This window comes from Mesoplodon bidens, assembly GCF_964165515.1.
Source record: "Mesoplodon bidens genome assembly, chromosome: 3".
Taxonomy (NCBI): Eukaryota; Metazoa; Chordata; class Mammalia; order Artiodactyla; family Ziphiidae; genus Mesoplodon; species Mesoplodon bidens.
In genome coordinates, this window is record NC_138178.1 from 46,583,627 (window position 1) to 46,606,854 (window position 23,228).

General features: G+C 37.7%; 1 protein-coding gene across 2 annotated transcripts in view; it reads right to left on the minus strand.

Annotated features, from left to right (window-relative positions):
* Positions 1 to 23,228, minus strand: part of MNS1 (meiosis specific nuclear structural 1) — a 102,707-nt gene that overhangs the window by 42,972 nt on the left and 36,507 nt on the right. For both annotated transcript variants that reach the window (XM_081227392.1, XM_081227391.1), the window contains one exon: positions 16,291 to 16,418. In XM_081227392.1, coding sequence (XP_081083518.1) covers positions 16,291 to 16,418 — 128 coding nt within the window. The remainder of the gene's footprint in view (positions 1 to 16,290; positions 16,419 to 23,228) is intronic.

The window sequence follows — 23,228 nt, forward strand, 5'->3', positions numbered from 1 at the left end:
TTCGTTACAGTGCACAGGCTTCTCATTGCGGTGGCTTCTCTTGTTGCAGAACACAGGCTCTAGGCACGCAGGCTTCAGTAGTTGTACACGCAGGTTTCAGCAGTTGTGCACGCAGGCTCAGTAGCTGTGGCTTACGGGCTCTAGAGCACAGGCTCAGTAGTTGTGGCACACAGGCTTAGCTGCTCCATGGCATGTGGGATCTTCCTGGACCAGGGATGAAACCCGTGTCCCCTGCATTTGCAGGTGGATTCCCAACCACTGTACCACCAGGAAAGCCCAAAAGTTCTTTACATATTCCAGATACATGTCTCTTGTTGGTTATATGCATTGCAAATACCTCCTTCCAGTCTGCAGTTACTCTCACAGTGGTTTCTTCAGATGAAGGGTATTCTAATCCACCAATCTTTTTCTTCATTGTCAGTAACTTTTGTGTCATGTTTTAAGAAATGTTGCCCACCCCACAGACATAAATATATTTTCTTGTATTAGTCTCTCAAAGCTTTGTTATTTCACCATTAACTTTTAGACTATAATCCTCCAGGAATTGATTTTTATGTGTGGTGTGAGGTAGAAATCAAGTTCATTTTCTTCCATATGGATATCTAATTGATAACAGTATCATTTTTTTAAATGTCTATTTCTGAATGCCCTGCAGTGATTCTAAAATGTATATGGAAATGCAAAGTAGGAATGGCTAAAACAATCTTTAAGAAGACCAAAATTGGAGACTTCTTCAGGATATGAATACCTATTATAAAGCCACAATATTTAAGATAGTGTAGTTTTAGCACAGGATGAACAAATGGATCAATGGAATGGACTAGAGCAGCTCTTCTCAACTGCAAGTTTTAAGCCCTAATGCCCTTAAGCATCTATTATGTGCAGTGAATTAACTTGGTTCCCCTGGATCTAAAATAATACCAGCTATATACTGTCTTTGAGAAAATTAAAAATACACTCACTCAACTTTCTGTGACACTTGGATCTCTTATGGAACCCCAGTTGCGGAAGGATGGGATAGAAAAATGCAAAAATAGATGCATGCACATATGCACATTTATTTTATGACAAAACTGGCACTGCAGAGCCAGTTTCCCTTTCTACTACTGCTAGTCAGTTTGGTAAATGTGCTATTTAGTAATTTACCTAAATTTTCAAATTTGCATAAGATTGTTCACAATATCCTGCTATGATCTACAGTGATCTCCCATTTGTATGATCTACAGTTATATCGCACTATCTATTCCTAGAATTGGTTATTTGTGCATTCTCTTTTACAGTTATATATTCCTGCCAGGGACTATCAATTTTATTGGTCTTTTTAAAGGCACAATTTTTGGCTTTGTTGATTCTACTTTATGTCTACATTCTAAATTGCTCATTTCTGACCTTATCTTTATCCTACATTATTTTTTAGTCACTCCAGATGGGAATTTTCTCTTTGTTTTCAAATAATTCCAGATGGAGTCTTCTTTTCTAATAGTCATTTTAGATTATAAGCTATCCTCAAGGAATAGCTTTAGCTACTTACGGGGACAAGTTTTGGGGGTTTTTTGATCCTAGAATTTTTTTCTTGTGGTAAAATAACAAAAATTTGTCATTTTAACCATTTTTAAGTGTACAATTCAGTGGTGTTAATTACATTCATAATGCTCGGCAACTATCAACACTATTTCCAAACTTTTTTTCCAAAAAGAAATGCTGTACCCATGTAAGCAATAACTCCCCATTCCTCCCTTCCCTGCTAATTTACTGTTTGTCTCTGCAAATCTGTCCCTAGATATTTCATGTAAGTGGAATTATCCAGTCTTTATCCTTTTGTTTCTGGCTTACTTCCCTTAGGATAATGCTTTTCAAGGTTCAACCATATTGCAGCATGTATGAGAGCTTCATTCCCTTTTATACCTGAATAATATTCCATTGTATGTATATACCACGATTTGTTTATCTACTCATCTGTTGATAAGACACTTAGGTGGCTTCTAGCTTTTGGCTATTGTGAATAATGTTGCATTGAACATTGGCGTACAAGTATCTGATTGAGTCCCTGTTTTCAATTTTTCAATTCTTTTGAGTGTACACCTAAGGGTGGAATTGCTGGACAATATGGTAATTCTATGTTTAACTTTTTGAGGAACTGCCAAACTGTCTTCCACAGTGCACCATTTTACATTCCTACCAACAATATCTGAGGTTTCCAACTTGTCCACATCTTCACCAACACTTACTTTCCATTGTTTTTATTACAGCTATCCTACCAGGCGTGAAATGGTATCTCCTCGTGGTTTTGATTTGCATTTCCCTAATAACAAATGTTGAGTACTTTTTCATGTGCTATTGCCCACTGTCTGTCTGCTTTGGAGAAATCTTTAAGTACCAGGCCCATTTTTGAATTGGGTTGTTTGTCTTTTGTTGTTGAACTGTAAGCATCCTTTATATATTATGGAAATTAAATCTTAACCAGAGATACGATTTGCTTTTCTGGCCTGAGTTCTGAATTAGGAGAAACACAGATAAGCACATTGTGTCGGTCCTTCAGGTAGCTCCCAGGTAGGTTAGAATATACAGACACAATAATTTGCAAATAAGATCTGCTCTTCCAGAACCAGGGCCTGGTACTCTATGGGCTGCTCTCCTCAAGACTGCCTCAGAGCTGGGAGGGGATGGAGCAAGGAAGAGTAAAAACACTACAGACAGGCTTCCCTGGTGGCGCAGTGGTTGGGAGTCCGCCTGCCGATGCAGGGGATACGGGTTCGTGCCCCGGTCTGGGAGGATCCCACGTGCCGCGGAGCGGCTGGGCCCGTGGGCCATGGCCGCTGGGCCTGCGCGTCCGGAGCCTGTGCTCCGCAACGGGAGAGGCCACAGCAGTGAGAGGCCCGCATACCGAAAAAAAAAAAAAAAAAAAAAAAAAAAAAAAAAAAAAAAAAAAACACTACAGACTTTGCTTCCATTGTTAAGTTGCCTTTTTCTTGTTTGAGCATGCAGTTGGTTGCTATAAAACTTTGTTGTTCAGAGTTCTTACAAAGTTGATTCTGACAGTTTCTGCTAGTTTGACTGGGAGGACAGGAACTTGGGGCTGCCTACTACACCATTTCTCAGATGTCACTCCAATCTTGCAACCATTACTATGTGGCATTTTCATTATCATTCAGTTAAAACTACTTCCTAATTTCAATTCTGATTGCTTCTTTGGCCTGGGGTTATTTAGAAGTACATTTTAAAATATCTAAACATACAAAGATTGTCTAGTTTTTTGGGGTCTTTTTGTTACTGTATATCTAGTTTAACTCCACTGTGGTCAGAGAACATACTATGTATGAAATAAATGTGTTAAAAATCTGTTGTATTTGTTCTGGCATAATAAATGGTCTGTTTTCATAAATGGTTCAAACATGTTTATTATAACTACTAATATAGTTGGGTTACATTTACAATCTTAATATATTCTTTCTATTTGTCTTATCTGTTCTATGTTCTCTCTTCTCTTCTTTTTGTCTCTATGTTTGGAGTCCCCAAGACCACCCCCCACACTGGGTTCCATCACTCACTCGGAGGACTCACAGGACTTAGTATATAGTCATACTCATGGATATGATTTATCACAGTGAAATACAGAGCAAAATCGACAAGGAATAAAAGCATGTCGGCAAAGTCTAGAGGAAATCAGCTGCAAGTTTCCAAAAGTCCTCTCCCAGTGGAGTCACACAGGAGATGCTTAATTCCCCCAGCAATGAGTTGTGACAACATGTGAGAATTGTCAACCAGGAAAGCTCGCTAGAGACTTAGGGCCCAAGATTTTCATTAGGGGCTGGTCATGCACGTACCCTCTGCCTACCAAGTACCAAAATTACGACTACCAGAAGGAATAGAGTTCAGCATGAAGCATACTATTTTTCCAAACAATTAGGCACTCTTACCATAGAGTGGTGGGAACCTTCTTGAAATCCAAGTTTCCAGATGCCAGCCAAGGACCAAACTTGCAAAGCAGGCCTATCAGAGGAAATTAGCCTCAAGTGTGCTATGTCAACTCTTTTCTACACAGCCTCATCATTCCTTATTATCACATTTTCCCCTCTATTAATTTGTTAATTGTATATTCTTTTCCAAATTTGTATTACAGAGATTACATGTTTGTTTCAAGTCTGATAAAATTTGTCCATTATTTTTTACTAAACAATGAAAGATTCTTGACCACTTTAACTCCATGTATGTACTTCCTACCTCACTTTTGTTATGGTTTGTTACATTTTTAACTCTTTATATATTTTAAATCCCAAAGACATTACAATAAGTGATTTACAGATTCATATTTCACCTATATTTACTATGCATTTGCCTCCCTGAAGTTTTGAGATTAATGTTGGGATAATTTTTATTCTTCTACCTGAAGAACAACTGCTAGTATTTCCTTTAATTCAGGGTTATCGTGATTGATTCTCTGTTTTATTTAACTGAAAATGTTATTTTTTAATCCATCTTATTTATTTTAATAATTAACATATTGATCATTAGTCCGAAATATAATAGTACTGGCATCAGCAAGGAACTTGTTGTACATTTAATAAGGGAAGACTATCTCTGTCTCTTCTTTGAGATAGTTTTTGCTGAACTTAAATACAAGTTATAAACAAGGTACTTATTTTTTCTTTCATAAAGCTATGGGTTAGCTATATAATAAATATACAATTGCTCATTATTTAATAATTATAAATTGTATGGTCATAATTATACAATTAATTGTAATAACTGTAAATAACTATAACTAATTGTACAACTAATTATAATTATTGATTAATGCTACAATTAAACTAGGATTTCTAAAACTAGACAGTGGGGGGGGCAGAGTCAAGATGGCAGCACAGGAAGACGCAGAGTTCACATCTCCCCACAACTAGGGCACCTGCCAGACGCTGGTGGGGGACCTAGAGGCCCAAGGAGATGGGAGGAACCCCCTGAGCGATGGGTAGGACATGGGGGGAGTGAGAGGGGAGGAGAAGTGGTGGCTGGGAGGGGGAGGGGTTCCCATGCCTGGAGGGACCCTCAGGGGCTTGGATATCAGTGGGAGCACGCCTAGCATTTCCCCTGCCTAATTGGGCCCCAGGAAGCCTGCCAGGCTCCCCAGCCGGGTCCTCCACCTTCCAAGGCCTCCTCCGGGCCACGTTGGTCCTAGGGGTGTAGGAGGGAGATGGGGGGTGGGGCTGAGCAGAGAACAGGAGTGGTGGACGAGGAGGGGCCCTCCAAGACCAGAGGATCAGGGAAGGCATGGAGGGTGTTTCCCCTGCTCACTATGGCCCAGGAAGTCTGCTGGGCTCCTGGGCCTGGTCCTCCATTCTCCCGGGCCCTGTCAGGCTGTGGGGGTCTTAGGGGCATAGGATGGAGGGAGAAGGGAGGAAGAGGAGGAGAGGCAGATGGGAGGGTCCTCTGGGATTGGAGGATCAGGGGAGGGGCGGAGGGAATTTCCCCCACCCACTAGGCCTTGGGAAGCCTGTTGGGCTTCCAGGTCTGGTCCCCTGCCTTCTGGGGCTCCCTCTGGCCATGTGGCTCCTAGGGGCGTAGGACAGAGGTGGGGGGGGGAGAAGAAGAGAGGCCAAAAGTGAGGGGACCTCTAGAATCCAAGGATGGGGGGGAAAGAACCCTGCATTCCCCCCACCCACTCGGGCCCAGTGAGCCTGCTGGGGTCCTGGACCTGGTGTTCTGACCTCCAAGGCCAGCGGCACACCTGGGTCCCTCCTGCTGCCTTGAGCCTAAGCCCCACACCCCACCCAGGGCCTCTGCTGGCCCTGCGGGTCCTAAGCATAGGCCCCGCCCACCACATAAACCCCGCCCCCACCTAAGCCCCACCCCCCCAGCCAAGGCCTTTTCTGGCTTTTTTTTGTTTCTTTCCTCTCCTCTTTTTTACTATTGTAGTTCTGTTTTACCTTCTGGTTGTTGTTTCATCTATATTTTTATTTTTTTATTCTTTCTAACATATCCATTAGTTTTCTAATCTTATTTTTTACTCTATTATTGTTCTACTCCTTTTTTTCTTCTTCCTTCTTCCTTTTTTTTTTTTTTTTTTTTGCTGCCCCACGTAGGTTGCGGGATCTTGGTTCACGAGCAGAGGGTTACGCCAGAGCTCCTGTGGTGGGAGCTCCGAGTCCAAACCACTGGACTAACAGAAAACCTCAGACCCCAGGGAATATTCATCAGAGTGAGCTCACCCCGAGGTCCTCATCTCGGCACCAAGACCCAGCTCTACCCAACAGCCTACAAACTCTAGTGCTGGAAGCCTCAGGCCAAACAACCAGTAAGACAGGAACACAATCCCACCCATCAAAAATAAATAAATAAATAAATAAGGCAACAAAAAAACGCCACAGATAAGGGAGCAAGGTAACAACCTATAAGACCAAATAAGTGAAGAGGAAATAGGCAAGCTACCTGAAAAAGAATTCAGAGTAATGATAGTAAAGATGATCCAGAGTCTCAGAAATAGAATGGAGGCACAGACTGAGAAAATACAAGAAATGTTTAACAAAGATCTAGAAGAACTAAAGAACAAACAAACATAGATGAACAATATAATAACTGATGAAAAATACACTAGAAGGAATCAATAACAGAAAACTGAGGCAGAAGAACAATAAGTGAGCTGGAAGACAGAATGGTGGAAATAACTGCCAAGGAACAGAACAAAGAAAAAAGAATGAAAAGAACTGAAGACAATCACAGAGACCTTTGGGACAACATTAAATGCACCAACATTCGAATTATAGGGGTCCCAGAAGAAGAAGAGAAAAAGGAAGGGTCTGAGAAGATATTTGAAGAGATTATAGTGGAAAACTTCCCTAACATGGGAAAGGAAATAGTCACCCAAGTCCAGAAAGTGCAGAGAGTCCCATAGAGGATAAACCCCAGGAGAAACACACCAAGACACATATTAATCAAACTAACAAAAATTAAATTCAAAGAAAAAATATTAAAAGCAGCAAGGGAAAAGCAAAAAATAACATACACAGGAATCCCCATAAGGTTATCAGCTGATTTTGCAGCAGAAACTCTGCAGGCCAGAGGGAGTGGCAGGATATACTTAAAGTGATGAAAGAGAAAAACCTACAACCAAGATTACTCTACCCAGCAACGATCTCATTCAGATTTGAGAGAGAAATCAAAAGCTTTTCAGACAAGCAAAAGCTAAGAGAATTCAGCACCACCACACTAGCTTTACAACAAATGCTAAAGGAACTTCTCTAGGTGGGAAGCACAAGAGAAGAAAAGGACCCACAAAACCAAAATGAAAACAATTAAGAACAATTAGGAACACACATATCAGTAATAACCTTGAAAGTAAATGGATTAAGTGCTCCAAATAAAAGACACAGGCTGGCTGAATGGGTACAAGAACAAGACCCATATATGCTGTCTACAACAGACCCACTTCAGACCTAGGGACACATACAGATTGAAAGAGAAGGGAGGGAAAAAGATAATCCATGCAAATGGAAATCAAAAGAAAGCTGGAGTAGCAATACTTGTAACAGATAAAATAGACTTTAAAATAAAGAATGTTAAAAGAGACAAGGAAGGACACTACAAAATGATCAAGGAATCAATCCAAGAAAAAGATATAATAATTATAAATATTTATGCACCCAACATAGGAGCACCTCAATACATAAGGTAAATGCTAACAACCATAAAAGGGGTAATCAACAGTAACACAATAATAGTAGGGGACTTTACACCCCACTTAACCAACATACAGATCATCCAAACAGAAAATAAGGAAATACAAGCTTTACATGACACAATAGACCAGATAGATTTAATTGATACTTATAGGACATTCCACCCAAAAGTGGCAGAATACACTTTCTTCTCAAGTGCACACAGAACATTCTCCAGGATACATCACAACCTGGGTCACAAATCAAGCCTCGGAAAATGTAAGAAAATTGAAATCACATCAAGCATCTTTTCTGACCACAATGCTATGAGATTGAAAATCAATTACAGGAAAAAAACTGTAAAAAACACATATACATGGAGGCTAAACGGTACACTGCTAAACCAAGAGATCACTGAAGAAATCATAGAAGAAATTTTAAAAATACATAGAAACAAATGACAATGAAAACACACAACCCAAAACCTATGGGACACAGCAAAAGCAGTTCTAAGAGGGAAGTTTATAGCAATTCAATTTCACCTCAAGAAACAAGAAAAATCTCAAATAAACAATCTAACTTACACCTAAAGAAACTACAGAAAGAAGAACAAAGAAAACCCAAAGTCAGCAGAAGTAAAGAAATCATAAAAACCAGAGCAGAAATAAATGAAATAGAAATAAAGAAAACATAGCAAAGATCAATAAAACTAAAAATTGGTTCTTTGAGAAGATAAACAAAATTGATAAACCTTTAGCCAGAGTAATCAAGAAAAAAAGGAAGAGGATGCAAATCAATAAAATTAGAAATGAAAAAGGAGAAATCACAACTGACACCACAGAAATAGAAAGGATTCTAAGAGACTACTACAAACAACTATATGACAATAAAATGGACAACCACGAAGAAATGGACAAATTCCTGGAAAGGTACACTTTTCCAAGACTGAACCTGGAAGAATTAGAAAATATAAACAGATCTATTACAAGTAATGAAACAAACAGAAGTCCAGGACCACATGGCTTCACAGGCAAATTCTATAAAACATTTAGAGAAGAGCTAACACCTATCCTTCTCAAACTCTTCCAAAAAATTGCAGAAGGAGGAACATTCCCAAATTCTTTCTACAAAGCCACCATCACCCTGACACTAAAACCAGACAAAGATACTACAAAAAAAGAAAATTACAGACCAATATCACTGATGAACATACATGCAAAAATCCTCAACAAAATACTGGAAAACAGAATCCTACAACACATTAAAAGGAGCATACACCATGATCAAATGGGATTTATCCCAGGAATGCAAGGATTCTACAATATATGCAAATCAATGTGATATACCATATTAACAAATTAAAAAATAAAAACCATATGATCATCTCAATAGATGCAGAAAAAGCTACTGACAAAATTCACACCAATTTATGATAAAAACTCTCCAGAAAACTGGCACAAAAACATAAATATAGATCAGTGGAACAGGATAGAAAGCCCAGAGACAAACCCACGCACATATGGTCACCTAATCTTTGATAAAGGAGGCAGGAATGTACAGTGGAGAAAGGACAGCCTCTTCAATAAGTGGTGCTGGGAAAACTGGATAGGGACATGTAAAAGTATGAGATTAGAACACTCCCTAACACCATACACAAAAATAAGCTCAAAATGGATTAAAGACCTAAATGTAAGGCCAGAAACTGTCAAACTCTTAGAGGAAAACATAGGCAGAACACTCTATGACATAAATCACAGCAAGATCCTTTTTTACCCACCTCCTAGAGAAATGGAAATAAAAACAAAAATAAACAAATGGGACCTAATGAAAGTTCAAAGCTTTTGCACAGCCCAGGAAACCATAAACAAGACCAAAAGACAACCCTCAGAATGGGAGAAAATATTTGCAAGTGAAGCAACTGACAAGGGATTAATCTCCAAAATTTATAAGCAGCTCATGCAGCTCAATAACAAAAAAACAAACAACCTCATCCAAAAATGGGCAGAAGACCTAAATAGACATTTCTCCAAAGAAGATATACAGATTGCCAACAAACACATGAAAGAATGCTCAACATCATTAATCATTAGAGAAATGCAAATCAAAACTACAATGAGATATCATCTCACACCGGTCAGAATGGCCATCATAAAAAATCTACAAACAATAAATGCTGGAGAGGGTGTGGAGAAAAGGGAACACTCTTGCACTGTTAGTGGGAATGTGAATTGGTACAGCCACTATGGAGAACAGTATGGAGGTTCCTTACAAAACTACAAATAGAACTACCATATGACCCAGCAATCCCACTACTGGGCATATACCCTGAGAAAACTAGAATTCAAAAACAGGCATGTACCAAAATGTTCACTGCAGCTCTATTTACAAGAGCCAGGAGATGGAAACAACCTAAGTGTCCATCATCAGATGAATGGATAAAGAAGATGTGGCACATATATACAATGGAATATTACTCAGCCATAAAAAGAAACAAAACTGAGTTATTTGTAGTGAGGTGGATAGACCGAGAGTCTGTCATACAGAGTGAAGTAAGTCAAAAAGAGAAAGACAAATACCGTATGCTAACACATATATATGGAATATAAGAAAAGAAAAAGTCATGAAGAACCTAGGGGTAAGACGGGAATAAAGACACAGACCTACTAGAGAATGGACTTGAGGATAAGGGGAGGGGGAAGGGTAAGCTGTGACAAAGCGAAAGAGAGGCATGGACATATATACACTACCAAACGTAAAATAGATAGCTAGTGGGAAGCAGCCGCGTAGCACAGGGAGATTAGCTCGGTGCTTTTTGACCACCTGGATGGGTGGGATAGGGAGGGTGGGAGGGAGGGAGATGCAAGAGGGAGGATATATGGGAACATATATATATGTATAACTGATTCACTTTGTTATAAAGCAGAAACTAACACACCACTGTAAAGCAATTATACTCCAATAAAGATGTTTAAAAAAAAAAAAACTCTCCAGAAAATGGGCATAGAGGGAACCTACTTCAAAATAGTAAACGCCATGTGTGACAAACCCACAGCAAACATCATACTCTATGGTGAAAAACTGAAAGCACTTCCTCTGAGATCAGGAATAAGACAGGATATCCACTCTCGCCACTCTTATTCAACATAGTTTTGGAAGTCCTGGCCACGCTAATCAGAGAAGAAAAAGAAATAAAAGGAATACAAATTGGAAAAGAAGAAGTAAAACTGTCATTGTTTTCAGATGACATGATACTATACATAGAAAATCCTAAAGATGCCACTAGAAAACTACTAGAATTAATCAATGAATTTGGTAAAGTAGCAGGATACAAAATTAATGCAGAGAAATCTCTGGCATTCCTACACACTAACAATGAAAAATCAGAAAGAGAAATTAAGGAAACAATCAATTTACCATTGCAATAAAAAGAATAAAATGCCTAGGAATAAACCTACCTAAGGAGGCAAAATACTTGTACTCAGAAAATTATAAAACACTGATGAAAGAAATCAAAGATGACATAAACAGATGGAAAAATATACCATGTTACTAGATTGGAAGAATCAATATTGTGAAAATGACTATACTACCCAAAGCAATGTACAGATTCAATGTAATTCCTATCAAACTACCAATGGCATTCTTCACAGAATTAGAACAAAAAGTTTTACAATTTGTATGGAAACACAAAAGACCCCGAATAGCCAAAGCAATCTTGAGAAAGAAAAACGGAGCTGGAGGAATCAGGCTCCCTGACTTCAAACTATACTACAAAGCTACAGTAATCAAGACAGTATGGTATTGGCACAAAAACAGAAATATAGATCAATCATACAGGATAGTAAGCCTGGAGATAAACCCATGCACACATGGTCACCTAATTTATGACAAAGGAGGCAAGAACATACAATGGAGAAAAGACAGCCTCTTCAATAAGTGGTGCTGGGAAAACTGGACAGCTACATGTAAGAGAACGAAATTAGAACATTTCCTAACACCATACACAAAAACAAACTCAAAATGGATTAAAAACCTAAATGTAAGACCAGACACTATAAAACTCTTAGGGGAATACACTCTTTGACATAAACCACTGCAAGATGTTTTTTGACCCACCTCCTAGAGAAATGGCAATAAAAACAAAAATAAACAAATGGGACCTAATGAAACTTAAAAGCTTTCACACAGCAAAGGAAACCATAAGCAAGACGAAAAGACAACCCTCAGAATGGGTGAAGATATTTGCAAATGAAGCAACTAACAAAGGATTAATCTCCAAAATATATAAACAGCTCATGGAGCTCAATATCAAAAAAACAAACAATTCAATTAAAAAATGGGCAGAAGACCTCAATAGACATTTCACCAAAGAAGACATACAGATGGCCAAGAGGCACATGAAAACCTGCTCAACATCACTAATTATTAGAGAAATGCAAATCAAAACTACAATGAGGTATCACCTCACACTGGTCAGAATGGCCATCATCAAAAAATCTACAAACAATAAATGCTGGAGAGGGTGTGGAGAAAAGGGAACCCTTTTGCACTGTTGGTGGGAATGTAAATTGACACAGCCACTATGGAGAACAGTATGGAGATTCCATAAAAATCTAAAAATAGAACTACCATATGATCCAGCAATCCCACTACTGGGCATATACCCTGAGAAAACCATAATTCAAAAGGACACATGTACCCCAATGTTCACTGCAGCACTATTTACAATAGCCAGGACATGGAAACAACCTAAATGTCCAATGATAGATGAATGGATAAAGAAGATGTGGTACATATATACAATGGAATATACTCAGTTATGAAAATGAACGAAATTGGGTCACTTGGAGAGATGTGGACGGACCTAGAGTCTGTCATACAGAGTGAAGTAAGCCAGAAAGAGAAAAAAAATATCGTATATTAACACATATATGTGGAATCTAGAAAAATGACACAGATGAACCTATTTGTAAGGCAGGAATAGAGACGTAGACGTAGAGAACGGACATGTGGACCTGGGGGAGAAGGGGAGGGTGGGACGAATTCGAAGACTAGGTTTGACATAAATACACTACCAGGTTTAAAATAGAGAGCTAGTGGGAAGCTGCTGTATAGCACAAGGAGGTCAGCTCGGTGCTCTGTGACGACCTAGATGGGCGGTGGTGGGGTGTGGGAGGGAGTCCCAAGAGGGAGGGGATATAGGGATACATATAGCTGATTCACTTCATTGTACAGCAGAAACTAACACAACATTGTAAAGCAATTTTACTCCAATAAAAAATAAATAAGATAAAACTAGACAGTGAGTGTCTCAACTCCAGTTAAAAGTGATAATAAAATTAGATTGTCTTTTCAATATTTTCTTGGATTAAAAAAAATCATGTGTTCTCAATAATATAAAAGAGTCTCATGACTTCTGAACTTGAACAATTATTTTCAAAATAAATTTCACTGATTTCTAAAAATTTACCCTGGGTTTTAAAAATTAATTTCTTTTAAGTTTAAAGAGCCTAATCATGATATAGGTGATTTTTAATTACTTTGGATACATTTCAAGCACCACAGCAAACATTTCCTTCAATTTAGACCCGCCAATTTCCAGATGAATACACTGATCAGTAAGTGCTCCATTTCTGCATGTCAGTCAAAATTTTACCACGGCTTATGCACAAAATTAAAAACTCTTAGCAGTTTTGACACTGCTGAGGAAACATACTCTATTTGAAAGAATACTCAAGAATGACTTTTGCCTTATGTTTGAAGAAACTTTCCACAATGTATAGAATACTAAATTTTCTTTCAGTCCTTTAAATCCAGTCTTCTAGTTTCTAATGTCGTTGCTCAAAATTCAGTCATACTTCTCACTGTTGCTCCTTTGAAGGCAGTAGTCGTTTTTGTGTGGCTACTTTTGTGATTTTTATGATTTTCTTTATTGTTAGATTTCTAAAGTTTGACTAGGATGAGCATAGATGTATTTTTAATTATTTACTGTGTCTTTGTGGCTTTATGCCTTTTATTATTTTTGGAAATTCTCAGCCTGTATCTCTTTGAATACTGCTTCTGCATCATCCACTTTCATTTCTACTACCAGAATTCAAATTATACATCTGGTAGAACAGCGGTCCCCAAGCTTTTTGGCACCAGGGACCAGTTGGTTTTGTGGAAGACAATTTTTCCACGGAGGGTGAGGGATGGGGGGAATGGTTGAGGCGGTAATGCGAGCGATGGGGAGCGGCAGGTGAAGCTTCACTCACTTGCCCGCCGCTCACTTCCCGCTGTGTGGCCTGGTTCCTAACAGGGAGTGGGCCGGTACTGGTCCACAGCCCGGGGGCTGGGGACCCCTGTGGTAGAACTTTCCAGCACAGCCCTTATCTCTTTTAAGTTCTCTTTTGTATTTTTCTACCCTTTTGTCTCTCTATGCTTATTCTGGATATTTTCCACTAAACTGCACGTTATCTCTTCATCTGTTTCTATCTAATAAAATCTAATTAAATTCTGGATTATTAAAGTAAAACATACACCAAAATACACAACTCTTAAGCATACAGCGTGTAGAATGATGTTGAACACCTTACTATATGCTTACTGGCCAAGCTCTGCTTCACTTGTTAACTCTCAGCCATACTTTTGCCATCTGCAGAAACTTCCAGGAGAAATGCAGCTACAAATGCCAGGCTCACCATTCTGGTTTCCTTCCTCTCCCATATCTTATTATTATACTTTCTCCAGAGAGTCTGCTCTGAGAGGGAGCTTTTATCTGAATCACCTAGTCTTCAATTGCTAGAAAGGTCCTGTATTTAATTCTTTTATCAGTGAATTAGACAAAGACATATGAAACATTTATTTCATCTTCAGATAACATAAAAGTGTGATTGATAGCTAACAATAATTGGAGAATTAAGATCAAAAAAGATAGTTTGAGACTAGAGCAATACGAAGACATTAGCAGCAATTTTAAATCTTTTTTTTTTCTTCTAAGAATTAGTAATCCCTTAGAGAATGTGATAAAAGTTGTGGACACAGAAAAATACACATGGGTACATTTGCCAAACATACATATATAATTTAATGGGCTCAAAACCTCTGGAGCTCATCCATGGGTCATATAATATTCTATAGAAGCCTTGCTCAGTTAAGATAAAATGTAACAACTATCAAAGTAAATTCCTAATATATTCAACTACATAAGTACAGAATGGGCATTTAGTTTAGTCTGAGTTTTAATCAACAGTGTGATAGGCTGCCACTGAAAAGTAATTCGATCTTAGGCAACATTAAGAAACATATTCTAGAACAATGTGGTTAATAGTCTCACTATTAGGAGTACTAAACAGTACCCTAGGTACTTCCCTGGTGGTGCAGTGGATAAGACTCTGTGCTCCCAATGCAGGGGGCCTGGGTTCAATCCTTGGTCAGGGAACTAGATCCCACATGCATGCCACAACTAAGAAGCCCACATGCCACAATTAAGAAGACAACATGCTGCAACTAAGGAGCCAGTGCTCTGCAACTAAGGAGCCTTCCTGCCACGACTAAGACCCGGTGCAACCAAATAAATAAATAAATAATAAGTAAACCAAATAAATAAATAAATAAACCAAATAAATAAACAAACCAAATAAATATTTTTAATTAAATAAAATAAACAGTACCCTAGAGTATTACACATAATTGTGGGGGCAATATTTTGTTAAGGAATACTAAAAATCTACTTTACATCTACAGAAGAGAACCAGGATGGTAAAGAAGTTGAAATCATGTTATCTAAGGAACAAACGAAGGAATAAGGGACATTTAACTTACAGAAGGAAATGTTTAGTGGATTCATAAATATGAAGGGATGTCCTAAAGAAAAACTCAATTTATTTCTTTTTCAATCAGATAGCAGAACTAAGATAAATGCCTGGATATTACAAGGAAATTAATTTTGAAACAATAGGGAAAAAAGGATTATTCAAAGATAGGGCTGAATGAAAAAGTTCCTATTGCGGTCACTAGACGTGATAAACCACAGCTGACCAGCCACCTTCCAGAAATACTGTAGGAAATTTATGTAGGGGCATAAAATTAAATTAGGTATCACCTAAGATTTTTCTTATGAGTAGAATTCATGAGTCTTTTTTATAAGAGGTTATTTTAAAAATTATCTTTAGAGAAGAGGGAATTGATACTGATTTTCACCTTAAATATTAATACTGTATTTCTAGGAATATTACCTCTTTTCTCAGATGAACATATATATAGGATTTAAAGCAGTATTTCTAGTCAAAATATTAACTAAGTACAATGACATAAAGAAAGAAATCTCACTCTCAGATGCTAAGCATTACATAAAAGTTTAAAGATAAGTGAAGTAAGTCAGACAGAGAAGGACAAATATCATATGATATCACTTATATGCAGAATCTTTAAAAAAATGATACAAATGAACTTATTTACAAAATAGAAACAGACTCACAGACTCAGAGAATTAGCTTATGATTACCAGGGGGGAATGGTAAAGGGGAGGTGTAGATTGGGAGTTTGGAATTGACATGTACACACTGCTATATTTAAAATAGATAACCAAGGACCTAATGCAAAAAAAAAATTTTTTAAGTGGCCAAAAAGACCAAATAAATGAAATTTTTGGAAGCCAAGATACCTGTTTTCTCTTACTTGTTGCCTCATCTTCTCATCCTTTAGACTTTCATGTTTAAGTTTTGCCAATTCCATAGCCAATTTTTCTTCTTGTTCAAGCTGGAGCTCCCTCAATCTTTTGTTTTCTTCTGCCTAAATAAAAAAATAAATAACTTTAGTCATTTGTCCCCCAGAATCAGATTTTTTTTCATTAAGGTTGAATTTGTTTTATAGCAAAAAACTATAAGTACCTTTTGAGCAGTCAACTGTTTATGTTTTAAAATACAAAATATAATTTCAATAAATACTTTTTCTGAACATTTTATCTGGAAAATGTTCTGAACATTTTATCTGAATTTTTTTTTCTGAACATTTTTTCATGGAAAATTTCAAATATCACCAAAAGTAAGAAGAATATTGAAACACTCCCTCAGGTAGCCATCACTCATCTTCAAAAATTTTCAGTATTTTGCCAATCTTTTTTCTCTACTCTTCCACTTCACTCCCACTTTTTCCTATATATATATATTTTTTTTTTTGCTAGAGTATTTAAAAACAAATCCTAGATATATCATTACCATGTAAATAATTCAATATTGATCTCTACCTGACAAGAATTTCTTCTTATATAACCATACAAGTAATAAACTGAAATAAATTAACAATAAGTCCTTAGTAAGGTCTAATAACTTTTCCATATTCAGATTTCCCCAGCTGTCTTGAAGATCCTTTTTTCTTTTTGGTTTGTTCAAATCAAAATCCAAACAAGGTCCATATATTGTATCTAGTTATGATTTCTCTTAAGTCTCTTTTATTTTTTAACAGTCTCCTCACAGACTACCCCCCGCCAGCACACTGATTTGTTGTGGAAATTAGGACATATGTCCCACAGAATGTCCCACATTCTGAATTCGACTGATTGCTTCACCAGGATATCTTGTTTCTCTTTTGTATTTCCTATAAAATGGTAGAAAGATCTAGAGACTTGATTAAATTCTGTATTTAGGAAAGAATATGAACATGAAAAGATGTTCATTATCATTAGACATCAGGAAATTCAAGTTAAAACTACAATGATATATCAGTACATACCTACTGGAATGGCTAAAACAAAAAGTAGCAGCAAAAACAAATGCTGGTGAGAAACAGCATTATTCACTGGGTGGGAATGTAAAATGGTATAGCTACTCTGGAAAATAGTTTTTACAATACAACTCAACAGTTGTACTCTTAAGCATTTCTCCCAGAGAAATGAAAATTTATGTTTATTAAAAAACCTTGTGGGGCTTCCCTGGTGGCGCAGTGGTTGAGAATCTGCCTGCCAATGCAGGGGACACGGGTTCGAGCCCTGGTCTGGGAGGATCCCACATGCTGCGGAGCAACTAGGCCCGTGAGCCACAACTACTGAGCCTGCGCGTCTGGAGCCTGTGCTCCACAACAAGAGAGGCCGCGATAGTGAGAGGCCCGCGCACCGCAATGAAGAGTGGCACCCGCTTGCCACAACTAGAGAAAGCCCTCGCACAGAAACGAAGACCCAACACAGCCAAAAATAAATAAATAAATATTAAATTTAAAAAAAAAAAAAACTTGTACCCAAATGTTTACAGCAGATTTATTCAAAATACCCAACTGAAAATACCCAGACATCTGTCAACAGGTGAATGGTCAAATAAACTGTGGTATATCCATACTGTGGAACACCACTCAGCAACAAAAAAGAATGAGTATTCATACAAACTACAATCTGGATGAATCTTCAGGAATTATGCTGAATGAAAAAATCCAATCCCAAAAGGTTACATACTGTTTGATCCTATTTATATAATGTTCTTGGAACATGTTCTATTTTAAAGCTGAAACATAATTCACACAGCATAAAATTCACATTTCACAATTCATGACTCAGCAGTTTTTTAGTACATTCACAGCGTTGTGCAACCAACACCACTACCTAGTTCCAGAACTTTTTTTTTTTTTAATAGACTATTATTTGGAGCAGTATTGGGTTCACAGCAAAACTGACAAGAACAGAGTTCCCAATAAACACTCTGCCCACACACATGCACAGCCCCCTCACTATCAACATCCCACACCAGAGGGGACATTTGTTACAATCAATAAACCTACACTGACACATCATTAACACCCAAAGTCCATAGTTTACTTTACTGTTCATTCTTGGTGTTATATATTCTATGGGTTTAAACAACTGTATGATGACATATATACCTACCATTACAATATCATACAGAGTAGTTTCACTGCCCTAAAAATCCTCTTTGTTCTGCTTATTCATCCCACCCTCTCCAAAACCCCTGGAAACCACTGATCTTTTCACTATCCCCATTGTTTTGCCTTTTCCAGAATGTCATATAGTTGAAATCATACATTATGTAGCCTTTTCAGATTGGCTTCTTTCACTTTCATGTCTTTTCATGGCTTGATAGCTTATTTATTTTAGCAATGAATAATATTCTATTTTCTGGATTATTTATCCATTCACCTACTGAAGGACATCTTAGTTGCTTACAAGTTTTGGCAATTATGAATAAAGCTGCCATAAACATCCATGTGCAGTTTTGTGTGTGGATGTAAGTTTTCAACATTACAGAACATTTTTATCACCCGAAAAAGAAACCCCATACCTGTTAGCAGTCACTCACCATTCCACTTACCCCTCAACCACTAATCTACTTCCTATATGTGTGAATTTGCCGATTCTAGATATTTCATTTAAAAGAAATCATACAATATGTGGCCTTTTTGTGTTTGGCTTCTTTCATTTAGCATAATGCTTTCAACATTCACCTATGTCACAGTACATATCAGTAATGCATACCTTTTTATGGCTGTATAATATAAAATTGTATAGATATAACATATTTTGCTTACCCATTCACAAGCTGATGGGCATCTGGGTTGTTTCCACTTATCTGGCTATCATGATTAATGCTGCTATGAACATTTGTGTAGAAGTTTTTGTGTGGACATAGATTTTCAATTATCTTGGTCATATGCTTAGGAGTGTAACTGCTGTGTAATATAGTAACTATGCTTAACTTTTTGAGGAACTACCAAACAGTTCTGCACAGCCACTATACCATTTTACATTTCCAGCAGCAATGTACAAGGGTTCCAACACTTATTTTCCTTTTTTTTTCCTCCAATTGCAGCAGTCCTCGTGGGTCTGAAGTGGTATCTCACTGTGGTTTTGATTTGCATCTCCCTAATGACTAATGATGTTGAGCATCATTTTTTGTGCTTATTGCTCACTTGTATATCTTCTTTGGAGAAATGGCTATTGAAATCCTTTGCTCATTAAATTTTTTTTTCTTTTTACTGATGAATTGTACATGTAATGTTCTTTACGTGACAAAATTATAGAAATGGAGAACATATTAGTGATTGCTACAGTTAGGGATGAGGTAGGGATGGACAAGAAAGAGAAGGGTATGCTTACAAAAGGACAAAACGTGGGATCCTTGTGATCATGGAACTCCTCTGGATCTTGGCTATGGTATTACATATACAAAGCTACACATGTTATAAACTGTATAGAACTAAACACACACACACACACACAAGTAAAACTGGGGAAATCTGAACAAGACTGGTGGATTGCATCATTGTTGGTATCTTGTTTGTGATATTGTACTATACTTTTGCAAGATGTACCATTGGGAGAAATTGGGTACAGGATATATAGGAACTTTATGTATTTTTCTTACAACTTCATATGAATCTATAATTATCTCAATAAAAATTTCAATGAACAAAAAGCAACAGAAAGTACTGGTGTGGACACAAAGCCATTGGAATTCTTATACATTACTTGAGGAAATGCAAAGTAGTGCAGTAACGATGGAAAATGATTTGGTAATTTCTTATAAAATGAAACTTACACATACCATATGACCCAACCATCCTACTATCAGACATCTATCCAAGAGAAATGAACATTTATGTTCATACAAAAGTTTGTATTCAGTTTTATTCACATTTGCCCAAAACTAGAAACAACTCAAATTTACTTCACACTGTGAATGGATAAACAAACTGTGCTACATCCATATAATAGAACACTACTATACTGTTCAGCAATTAAAATGAATGATTCATGCAACAACACAAAATCTTAAATTTGTTCTGCTAAGTGAAAGAAGTCAGACCCAAAAAAAGACATATTACATAATTCCATTTATATGATACTATGGAAAACATAAACCTATTGGACAAAAAAGAAATCAATGGTTTCCAGGGATTGGGGGGTGGTATGAGTGGTTGATAAAGGGGAAGCATGAGGGGACTTTTGGTGTGATGGATTGCTTTGTATGACATTGTGATGGTGGAAACAGTAATCTATGCATTTGCCAAAATCCACAGAACTGTACATAACAAAGAATGAATTTTATAATATGCAAATTTAAAATGAAATCAACTAGTACATCCATACTATGTACTACTACTTAATAATAAAAAGGAATCAACTGTTGACACATCCAACAACATGGATGAATCTCAAGAGCATTATGTGGAGTGAAAAAAAGCCTATTCTAAAGGTTACAGACAAAAAAAAATGGTTCTGAAGAACTTAGGGGCAGGACAGGAATAAAGACACAGACGTAGAGAATGGACTTGAGGACACACGGAGGGGGAAGGGTAAGCTGGGACGAAGTGAGAGAGTGGCATGGACACATATACACTACCAAATGTAAAATAGATATCTAGTGGGAAGCAGCCGCATAGCACAGGGAGATCAGCTCAGTGCTTTGTGACCATCTAGAGGGGTGGGATAGGGAGGGTGGGAGGCAGACACGAGATGGAGGAGATATGGGGATATATGTGTATGTATAGCTGATTCACTTTGTTATAAAGCAGAAACTAACACCATGGTAAAGCAATTGTAAAGCAATTATACTCCAATAAAGATGTTTAAAAAATAAATAAATAAAGGTTATAGACATATGATTCCACATATGTATGGAATCACATGCAGGACTGTTTATATAACATCTTTTTTAAAAAATAAGGTTCTTGAAATAGCAAAATTATAGAGATGGAGAACAAATTAGTGATTGCCAGTCATTGTGGGGTTTGAAGGAAGTGTGTGACAATAATGGGGTAGGTAGCATGAATGAGGTCTTGGTGGTGATGGAATAGTTCTGTATCTTGAATGAGGTGGTGGTTGCATAAATCTACACATGTAATAAAATGACATAGAAATATATACGCATAACATGGCAATGTCATTTTACAGGGTTGATATCATATTACATTTGTGTAAGATGTAACCATTGGGGGAAACTGCCCAAGGGCACAGTGGACCTCTCTGCACTATCTTTGCACCTTCCCAAGGATATGTAATTATTTCAACATTAAAAAAAAAGAAATCAATCAGATTGATTGAGGACAATCAGTCAGATTGGGGAGGACAATGGAATGCAGACTATAACAAATTAACTGTATTAAAAATCAATCATGGGCTTCCCTGGTGGCGCAGTGGTTGGGAGTCCGCCTGCCGATGCAGGGGACGCGGGTTCGTGCCCCGGTCTGGGAGGATCCCACGTGCCGCGGAGCGGCTGGGCCCGTGAGCCATGGCTGCTGGGCCTGCGCGTCCGGAGCCTGTGCTCTGCGGGGGGAGAGGCCACAACAGTGAGAGGCCCGCCTACCGCAAAAAAAAAAAAAAAAAAAAATCAATCACAAAAAAACCAACCAAACAAAAATCAATCAAATAACCACAATGGAGGAGGTAGGTAGGAGTGGACGTAAGTAACTTTGGAAAAAAGTTTGACTAGATATTGCAAGGCTAAAGACACAAAGAACTGCACTCAAGTCTGTATTGTAGTAAGTAAATTTGTTGTTCACAAGGGTGCAGGTTAGCAATTCTGAAACTATTTGTATTCTAGGGTTGAAAGAATAAATAAATATATTGTAGATAATGAGAGCCAGCTTTCTTTTTGTTGGGAGAACGCAATTACAAATAAGGAAAGGGGAAAGACTAAAATGACCCCTATGGTGGCAGACTGGAGTCAGCAGTACCAACTCAGGCTCATGGGCTTTTTTATTAATAAATACATGCAGATAGACAGACACACAAATGTAAACACAGATGTGTGTGTATGGTTATTTTCTAGTTTGTTTTCTAGTTCTTTCCACCTAGAGGGAGTACAGCAGTAAAACCCCAGTAATAATGAACACGTCCATCATTCAGACCTTGGTTTCTAAATACCATTTTCCAATAAAAGGGACCGAGTCTTCTTAGAGAACTGGTTGATTCCAAGGCAAGGAAAGAATAAGCTGAGCCTGGAACATCTTGTGGTGCCAGAAAGCAAGTAAACTGTATGTGTAGAGAGGGCCACGTGGCAGGGAATGTCAGCAACCTCTGGGAGATGAAAACTTCAGGCTTACAACTACAAGAACATGAACGCTGCTGACAACTTAAACAGGCTGAGAAGAGGCCCCAAGATCTAGATGAGAATGCATCCCATGGGAATGCATCCCACCTTGATTTCAGCCTTGTGAGACCAAGCAGAAAATCCCATACCATGCCTGGACTTCTGACCTACAGAAATTGTGAGGTAATAAATGGATATTGTTTTAAGCCACTAAGTTTGTGGAAGTTTGTTACACAGCAACAGAAAACTAATATAACAAAAGAACTATAGTCTTCAAAACTGTCAAGGTCATGAAAGACAGAAAAAAAGGGAGGAACTCACGGAATGGAGGAGACTAAGGACACCTGACAACTAAATGCAATTTGTGATACTGGAACAACAACAACAAAAAGGTGTTAGTGGAAAAACTGATGAAATCTGAATAAATCTCACAGTTTAGTTAATAGTATGGTGGCAAGGCTAATTTCTTCATTTTGATAATTATTCTATGATTATGTTAGACGGTAACATAAAGGGAAGTCAGGTCAAGGGTATTATTTTTGCAACTATTCTGTAAAACTAAACTTAT